This window comes from Saccostrea cucullata, unplaced genomic scaffold, assembly GCF_032062105.1.
Source record: "Saccostrea cucullata isolate Sc308-1 unplaced genomic scaffold, CSIRO_AGI_Scuc_v1 ctg525, whole genome shotgun sequence".
NCBI classification, from domain to species: Eukaryota; Metazoa; Mollusca; class Bivalvia; order Ostreida; family Ostreidae; genus Saccostrea; species Saccostrea cuccullata.
This window is the reverse complement of record NW_026932767.1, coordinates 1-10223: the sequence shown is the minus strand read 5'-3', so window position 1 is coordinate 10223 and position 10223 is coordinate 1. Positions and strand designations below refer to the sequence as shown.

The window sequence follows — 10223 nt, the reverse complement described above, 5'->3', positions numbered from 1 at the left end:
AAACCGAATCCAGCTTTGAAACAATATCTTCTCGATATCGTTCAACATTGCGATGTCGACGAAATACTAGTAAACAAGAATACGGAATGCAACATTGTAAGGATATCGACTCGATATCGTCAAAAAGTTCGATGTCGACGATGTTAATGATGTAAACAAGAAAATAGAGTACAGTGTATCACGGATGGACGAACAGACAGACACTGGGTAAAGAGATCATCAATTGTCGCTATGCTCTTCAGGTGACACAAAAAGTAAAAACACTGATGCAGTATTCATATTAATTATAGAATTCTTATTTACAGGTATGAAAAACAAATGACCATCTAAAGTGCGAAAATGGCGACCAGTACGATCCGGGCCCAGGAGATTCTCCTCTGTCACATCTGTGATAAGAGCCCCACTAAGCTTCACTGTAATCCCTGCCAAACAGATTTATGTGAAAATTGTGTGGGAAAACACACCATGATGTCATCATCTGCCGCTCATGAAATCATCAAGTACCAAGACTGAAACTTCCAGCTTCTTTATCCAAATTGCAAAGCTCACAATGATGAAAAATGTTCTTTCAAATGTCAAAACTGTGATAAAGAAATATGTATCAAATGCCTTACTGGCAAACATAATGGTCATAAAGTCTTTGAAATAAGTGTTACAGTTGATGAAAAGAAACGTCTTGTTGAAGAAAACACATCTTATCTTCAAGATGTCATTCCAAAATTCAAGGAAGTGGACGAAGAAATTGAAGGCAAAATGGTGGCCTTCAACACCAGATGTGATGAATTAGAGGAATTGGTATTAAAGCATGGAATAGAATGGCATTGCGTCATTAACAATGTCATGATTAAAAAGAAAAAAGAAATTGCCAGAATAAGAGAAGACGGAACAAATGAGCTAAGAAAATACAAAATGGAAATGAGGGATGTTTTCGTAGATGTGCAAGACACCATCCAGCGAAACAAAGAAATTGTCAAATCTGTAGATGTCATTGAAATCTGCCGTTATCATCTGGTGTCTGATAAATACCAGAATATTCCACTGCACTTTCAATTAAAGCTTCCAACTTTTGTTTTCAAAGAAATTGAATCAGATCAACTGAACCGAGCGTTTGGGGTATTAAAGCGATTTCATGTTCAACGAGGAATGGTTGATCGGCCTTCTGATACACCTTTATCGCGTATTCAAATGTTTCTAAGAAAAGCTTTAAAAATTAGAGAATTTTCTACCGGAAAAACACCACTGAGGCAAGTGGTTTGTGTTGGTTCAGAAGAGGCGTGGATAAGCGGATATGATGAAACCATTTCACGTGTTAACATACAAGGCTCTGTACTAGATGAAGTCATCACCACTTGCAATGATTTCCCAAGTGACATTACAGTGTCAAAAAGACGTCTGATTTACACCGATACAGCAAATAAAGTAGTTAATATAGTGGAGGAGGGAGAGTCTATCACATTGATCCGGGCACCACGGGGATGGGAGCCTCTAGGGGTGTCTTACACAAAATCAGGTGATTTACTCGTTAGCATGAGAACAACTGACCAGACACTCTGCAAAATTGTTCGCTACAAGGATAAGATGATAACTCAAGAAATAGAAAAGGACGACAAAGGAAATCCTTTATATAGAGGAGGATCGAAAATGCTTTTCGTGGCTGAGGACGATAACGGAGACATATGTGCCTCGGATTGCAATGCAAATGCTTTCATCGTTGTCAACAGTGCTGGAAAACTTCTTTGCCGATATACTGAACGACAAATGAAATGCAATCCTTGTGGTATTATCATGTATGTTGTTTATCGGATTCTTCAAAACTCTTCGGAAAAAAGTTCTTATTTGAATGATCAGTACGGTCGTCGTAGGTTCTGTTCTGATCTGGGCCATTCTGGGCCACACAGTGTGGACAGAAGTGGAAGGCTTTGGTTGGGAGAATCACGCAGTGGAAATGTGATAGTCGTCAGCGATGAAAAACAGCTAGTACCATACTGCTGGGTGCTTATCATACTCATTGTAGTTTTTCTAAAGTTTACATAGATGTTTGAAACTACTGATGACAATGGTAAACCGATTAATTTGTCGGTAATATTATAGCCGATTATAATTACAAAAACAAGTTTATAGATAATTTTCCAGAAATGTTCCTCTAAAATAGGTTTTTAATTTAAACTCTTAGGAAGCATGTTTCATATTGAATTCTTACAATTAACTGTTGAAATTCACAAAACAAACCACCGTCTGCAGAGGAGATAATTCAACATTTTAATAAACTTGACAAAAAAAATCACAATTTGAGAAAAAGGGCAGCTGTTTCCAGCACCTTGAGCAAAAGTGTATAAACTATAGTAAAGTCTGAAGTTTACCAGAGAAAAAATGAAAATGAAATTTATTGGTATAGGAAATTGAAGATAAAATACAGTGCATTTAAATGCATGAAAATTCAACTGGTAATTTCACTGTGAAACTGTACAATTTGAGTCGTAAAGGAAAGGATCTTAACAATCGACATATTGAACGTCTAGCCCGGACATTGAGACTGATTTAAATGAAATTGCTAAATCACCAAAAGAAAACTTTAAAGAGAAGATAAAGCATTTTTCAATGAGAAACACTTAATACAAAACGTAGAGTTAAGAATGGAATACTACGGATGGCAGTCCTATCAGATTATTAGAAGAAAATAAAGAAAATTGAATTTCACATAAAATCAATTAAAAGGAAAAAAAAATTACTGCATTGAAGAATCTCCAAAAAAATAATATTAATGAAATAAAACGAGAGAAAAGTGCACAACTTATATATTAAAAACTTAATATTGAAGGGGAGCTTTTCACACTTGTATCTAGCAAACCAGATGAGATAGAACATTATGATTACCCAAAGTCAGACTTGTCACTTCTATGATGTATGGATTTAGGATAATTAACAGGGGTCTGGCCTCGTTCCGAGGGCGGATGCCAAAGAAAATTCAGACAAGAGGCCCACGGGCCTTACAGGTCACTTGAGTATTGTGCAACAACTTTCAAGCAATTACATCTGGTTCGTGATTAAATCCTGAGGCCATGGAATTCGCAATTCACAATTTTGAAAGAGGCACCATTGCTTATCATAATTATAGACTTCGCATGCTTACTCTATTTACTTAATACCGGAGGTAGATCAGAGTAATGAAGAGAAAATGCACTTCAACTTTATAACCAGTTGTGCACCTAATCCCAAAGGAACCACTGACCCTAGAGCCAAATATTTCAAAAATTTTCAAATTTTATCATAAAATGGTTGATTAATACCAAAGAGCAGATTTCAAAGCATCAATTTATTTTCAGACTATGTATCCCCCACCTCGACCCAGGGATGGAGGGGGGGGGGGATAAGAAATAAACATTTTTCTAGATGCACCTTTCTTCATCATAAATGTATATACTTGGATCATTAGCATAAAACCCAGGAGCAAAGGAAAGATTTTCAAAGGATTCATGTATTTTCACTATATAATCCATAGAGCCCCGTCCTAACACCAGAACCCATGATCCCGGGGCCATAAAATTCACAATTTTCGAAGAGGCACTATTGCTTATCATAACTATATACTAAATTTGTTTATTTAATACCCAGGAGCAGAGATGATTTTCAAAGAATTAATGCATTTTCACTAATTGATCAATAGAGCCCCACTCTAACACCAGAACCCTTGATCTTGGGGCCCTAAAATTCACAATTTTGGAAAAGGCAGCCTTATTCAACATAACTATATACTTACATAGTTTATTTAATACCCAGAAGCAGAGAGGAAAATTTTCAAAGAACTAAGGCATCTTCACTATTTGATCAATAGAGCCCCGCCCTAACACCAAAACCCCTGACCCTGGGGCAATAAAATACACAATTTTGGTAGAGGCACTCTTGCTCATTATAACTATGCACTTAGTTTATTTAATACCTAGGAGCAGAGAAGAAGATTTTCAAAGAATTCATGTATTTTCACTATATAATCAATAGAGCCCCGCCCTAAAACTAGAATCCGTGACCTTGGGGCCATAAAATTCACAATTTTGGCAGAGGCACTCTTGCTCATCATAACTATATACTTAGTTAGTTTATTTAATACCTAGAAGCAGAGAAGAAAATTTTTAAAGAATTTGTGTATTTTCACTACATAATCGATGAAGCCCCACCCTGACACCTGAACCCCTGACCTTTGGGCTATAAAATTCACAATTTTGGTAGAGGCACTCTTGCTTATCATAACTATGTACTAAGTTAGTTTATTTAATACCTAGGAGCAGAGAAGAAGATTTTCAAAGAAATGATGCATTTTCACTACCTTCTTATTTTGGTCCCACCCCTCCGGCCCCCGGGGGGGAGGACAGGGATCATGAAATTCACAATTTTTTTTCTTCTTCTCCCCTTGATGCTACATGAATATGCCAATATTGGTTGAAATTAGTTAAGCAGTTTCAGAGAAGAAGCTCAAAATGTTCAAATGTAAACAAACGAAGAACGACGCACGACGACGGACGAAAACGGATTACAATAGGTCACCTGAGTTTACTCAGGTGACCAAAAAAAGCCGGGGGACAGGAGAAAACCATGGGGAGTGTCGTATAAATATGTCTGTTTCCAGTTTGTGAAATTGCTTTCACCTTGAGTCCTTCAAAGTGCGATTTTTTTTCTAAGAATTGATTAAAAATTAAGGAAAATGATAAAAACAAAATGAATTCTGAGACAATATTCTTAAAGAACGATTATAAAAGTTTCTCTAAACTTTTGAGGCTAAATTTGATCCAAATTCCATCGTCTAGTATCTCGGCTTTGCATTGATCAGATATACTAAAGATTCTCAGAAAATCATATCTAAATTTGTGCACAAATGTGATGCATATATTTAATATAGTTTAAAAGTTTTTAGACTAATTTAAGAATCTAAAAGCCTGTGGTTCTTAAGTGTTTCTATGATTCATGGGTATCTGGTAGATAAATTAATTTTCAGTTGCATCTTTAGATACTACTTACATTTTTTTTCTCTCCTTTTACCGAACATGTTTTCGCTACAGACCCCAGTTGGATTTAACTGCTATATTCATGTAGGAAGCGAAACAACCCTTTCTGCAAAATTGAACATTTCAAACCGAAAGTTAGTTTTGTGACGATAGAAACTTTAATTAGGGACACGACTGTTATGAAAACAGAGAGGTAATAGTCTTTGTTTTATTTATAACGAGTATAATAAAAATAAACATACCGGTATCAGGGTAGCATCTGAAAATATTTATTTCTCAAAATCATACCTGGTATCTAACCGATGCGTAGCCAATCTCACGAAATTTTAACTGATACCTTAAAAAAATATTTTCAATACGAAAGTTAATTTTGTAATTAACAAACTATGCAACACTACATACTGATATGAAACAGGTAGTTAATTGTTTGCTTTATATACTACAAATAAATTAAGAATTTATATATTTAGGGTATCATTTGAAAAATGTTATCTCTCTAAATCTGTTACTGACTGGATATCGCGGGCTAACAAAACATACACAGGCATGTAAGGAGTATACTGACTAGTAATGGATAGTATGTATTGATCATATTTATTCAAATTTAGTTTAATGATATGCAAGCGTGGATTAAAAAAATACAAAAACAAAAAATTGCCTTCGTTTAAGGATTAACCTTGTCTTTAAATGGATTTTAAAGCGAGAGTTACACATATTGAAATTTAAACCTAGAACTTATTGAGTATTTCGTATGGTTTTAGATTGAATTGGTAGGACCTTCATAACACTGACAAGGATGGCTTCTAGTACAACTAAATCACAAGACGTTATTCTGTGTCACCTCTGTGACAGGAGACCCGCCATTCTTCACTGTAATCCCTGCCAGGTCAACTTATGTGAAGAATGCGTCGGACGACACTACATGACGTCATCATCATCTAATCACGAGATTGTCAAATATCGAGAGAGAAAATTTCATCTTTCATTTCCAAACTGCAAAGTCCATGGTGATGAAAAGTGTACCGTTAAATGCCAGAACTGTAATGTAGATGTTTGCCTTCAATGTCTCAGCGGAGCCCATAATGGTCATAGAATTATTGATATCAGGGGCATTGTTGATGAAAAGAAAGAGCTTATGAAAAAAGATATGGCTCGTCTAAAAGATGATATGATTCCTAAATTTGAACAAGCAGATACAGAGATAGAATCCAAATTAGCGGCTTTAAATGCTAAATGTGACGAATTAGAACAATCAGTCACAGAGCATGGGCAAAAATGGCAGCGATTCATTGACGAAATAGTTGCAAAAAACAAGAAAGAAATTGCAGAGATGAGAGGAAATGGCATCAGGAAATTAAAAAAATACCAGAAGGAAATAAAAAATGCACTTGAAAGCCTAATTGAAATTGCTCTACAGAACGTAAAGATTTTACATTCCATGGACGTTCGTCACAACACAAACTATGAAAGAAATATTCAGAAGTATCTTATGATCCCCTTACAAATAGATCTTGAACTACCGGCATTCATTTTCAAAGACATAGATAAAAGTAGATTTTATCAAGATTTTGGAAAATTAATAGAACCCAATATACAAACAGAAACGATATACAGATCAGATGTATCCATTGTTCTTCTAGAAAAAGCCGTAGAAATCGCATCCTTCCACACTGGAGTAACACCGTTGATGAGGATAGCATGTCGAAATACAGAGGAGGTGTGGGTAACGGGAAAGAATAAAACCATTACTCGTATCAACATACAGGGTTCTGTACAGGAGACTGTTACCTTTCAGAATAATCCTTGTGATATTTCAGTTTCAAACGAAGGATATTTGCTATACATTGATAGAGTAAATCGAGTAATTAATGATGTCCACCAGACAACAGCAAAGTTCACAACAGCACAAGGATGGTATCCATTAGGACTGTGTTGTACACAATCAAGAGACTTACTGGTCAGTATGTGTACACATAATTATGAACATTATAAAATTGTCAGTTATGAAGGTCAAACAATAAAGCAGGAGATAGAGAAGGACAACAAAGGTAAACCGCTATATAAAAGAGGTGAAATGATGCTCTTTGTGACGGAAAACAACAACGGGGACATCTGTGCCTCTGATTGCAATGGTAAAAAAGTCGTTGTAGTGAATAAGGCAGGAAAACTTCGATTCCAATATAAAGGACAAAAGAAGATGAAGAAACAGTTTGATCCCGCCAGTATTGTCACAGATTTCGAGGCTCGTATAATAGAAAAAGTTTACGGTAATTCCTGTACCCACATCATTGATCAGGATGGTCAATTTCTCCGTATTCTGGCTTTTTGTGGAGCACTGAGTCTGGACACACTGGGACGACTGTGGGTGGGGGATAATGATGGTGGAAGTGTTAAGGTCATCAAATATACAAATTAAATGTTTTGATTTCTATAATACGATTCGCGAGAAAATACTTATAAAAATATCTATATACCGGGTAATAAGTTTAACGACTACAAATAATTTAAATGTTACAGGTGTTATTTTTTCAATTGTCATAATATAGGAAAAAAGTGTTTAATTGAACCTTAAATTAATGTGAAATTGTGCGAAATTCGGCTTATCTCATCAAAATACTACAGCTGCAACAACGGACTAAGATATGAATATGTTGGGAATAAGTCAATGGCTTAAATAATTCTCAAAGCATGTGAATTGACGTTATTTAATACTGTTTAATTTATAATTATTTTTTATGACATGATCGTAATATGTAAAAAGATAATTTTTGTGATCACAATCTGAATTCCTATATAACCATAATTTGTCTAATAATATAATTCTGAAGATTATAATGCACTATTAAATTAGAATAAAGTTTTATAACTTAATTCATATTCAGAAAAATCCATCTCTACATGTATACTGTAATGATGGTAAAAATAAAAACTAAAGAAGTTTATTTTATTAATGACATTCTATTTTTCTTTATCCATGAATTAAGGTCGTCTCATTCGTGATGTGAATTTTTAGCTCACCTAAGCCGAAGGCTCAAGTGAGCTTTTCTGATCAAATTTTGTCCGTTGTCTGTCGTTGTTGTCGTCGTCGTCGTTGTTGTCGTTGTAAACTTTTCACATTTTCATCTTCTTCTCAAGAACCACTGGGCCAATTTCAACCAAACTTGTTACAAAGTATCCTCTGGGTAAAGGGAATTCAACTTTGTACAAATGAAGGACCACGCCCTTTTCCAAGGCGAGATAATTATGAATAAGTGAAAAATTAACGGCGCTTTTTAAAAACCTTCTCAAGAATCACTGGGCCAGGAAAGATGAAACTCATGTGGAATCATTCTCAGATACTGTAGATTCAAATTTGGTCAAATCATGACCCCCGGGGGTAGGGTGGGGCCAAAATGGCCGATCAAAGATTAACATAAGAGTATAAAGAAAAAAATCTTTAAAACTCTTCTTCTCAAGAACCACTGTGCCAGGAAAGATGAAACTTATAGGGAACCATCCTCAGGTAGTGTAGATTCAAGTTTGTTCAAATCATGACCCCCGGGGTAGGGCGGGGCCACAATTTGCCGATCAAATTTTTACATAAAAATATATAGGAAAATTCTTTTAAAATCTTCTCACGAAGCAATGTGCCAGGAAAGATGAAACTCATGTATCTAGAATCAGTAGTATAGCTTCAAGTTTATTCAAATCATGACCCCCGAGGGTAGAGTGGTGCCAAAATGGCCAATCAAAGTTTTACATAGGAATATATTGGGAAACCTTTTAAAATCTTCTTTTTAAGTACTTCAAAGCCATGATTAGTAATATTTATATGGAATCATCCTCAGGTTATGTAGATTCTAGTTCGCTCAAATCATGATCCCCTGGGGGTTAAAATTCAAGCCTCCCCCCAACCTCAGTAAACTTTTAGTTCTGATCTGATATGTGCTTTTTCCTAGCAGATTGATATGTGCTTTTTCCTAGCAGATGTGTTCAGATGAGCGCTGTGGCCCCTGGGCCTCTTGTTAAAAATCCTATAGATTTCATATCATGATTAAAATATTTTGTCACACTGGCAGTGATGCATTATCTCTGTGGCTTGCTTGATATCGCTGATTTACTAGCAAAACTTGAATAAACGTGAGTGTTAACGTTTTATCCTCTAAATTATAAAAAAAAAATCAGGAAAAGGAGTTTGGTATTCTTGAAGAATAAAGAATATACTCAGTGAGTATAATTTTACTACAGTTGATGCATAAGTGTCTTCTTTGAACTAAAATGAGAAGGGGATTTAGGGCAATTTTTGAGTTTCCATGTAATCGGATGCCAATCAGTTAAATGATTAGTTAGAATTAAAACATAATAATGTGTTTCTGTTTTAAAAGTTGATAATGATAATATCTTACACTTTTCACGCAGAACTTATTTTCATATTTTTTTAAGAACAGGACAATAAATTTTGTAGTGTCTCTTTACTGAATTTTTCATAATTCAAGAATTAGTGTACATTTTTATATATTTACTATCGTATACAATGAAAGAAAGAAAAAAATATATTGATAGGAAGAAATGAACTATTACATTTAATTGATTTCATTGATGAAAATTATATTAAACGAGATTTTATAAAATAATATCAATTAGTGAAAAACACTACCCACCATGACAGGGGCAGGTAACCCAAAACCAAAGCATTAATTAAAAATTAATGAAAATGATTTTGTATTCCGAGACAATATTCTTATAAAAGAAGGATTATATAAGCTTCTTTAAACTTTTGAAGCTAAACTTGATCCAAATTGCATCGTCTAATATTTCGGCTTTGCTTTGATCAGATATACTAAAGATTTTCTGAAAATCAAATCTAAATTTATGTGCACAAATGTGATGCATGTATTTAATATGGTTTCAAATATCCTTCATACATGTTACTTTTTTAAGTTAGATTAATTTAATGTTAGGTGTGGTATTTGGGGGGTACCAATTTTTATTATGAGCAAAGAGCGATAACTCTAATATTGTTTCAGTAACTTTTCGCTGAACTCTTCTTTGCCAGAAGTTAGAATCTGGTGATCCGTCCTACAGGACACAGACTACCAATTATTTTGCTATACATTCCTTTATAACATAAAATTTTTTTTTAAAAATTACACCGGCTCAACTTACCTGAAACTTAGCACAGAGTTAGAACATTTCAAGTCCAAAAATTTACCAAGTTCTCAGGAACATTCATAGTCTGCAAGTCCT

General features: G+C 34.7%; 2 protein-coding genes across 2 annotated transcripts; both read left to right on the top strand.

Moving 5' to 3' along the window:
• Window positions 1–339: 339 nt before the first annotated feature.
• Window positions 340–2034, top strand: LOC134236067 (uncharacterized). Its single transcript, XM_062718245.1, has 2 exons — window positions 340–500; window positions 651–2034. The coding sequence occupies exons 1-2, from the start codon at window positions 340–342 to the stop codon at window positions 2032–2034; spliced, it is 1545 nt and encodes a 514-aa protein (XP_062574229.1).
• Window positions 2035–5793: 3759 nt separating this feature from the next.
• On the top strand, window positions 5794–7413 carry LOC134236066 (uncharacterized). The gene has a single exon (XM_062718244.1). The coding sequence runs from the start codon at window positions 5794–5796 to the stop codon at window positions 7411–7413; it is 1620 nt and encodes a 539-aa protein (XP_062574228.1).
• The last annotated feature ends 2810 nt before the right edge of the window (window positions 7414–10223 follow it).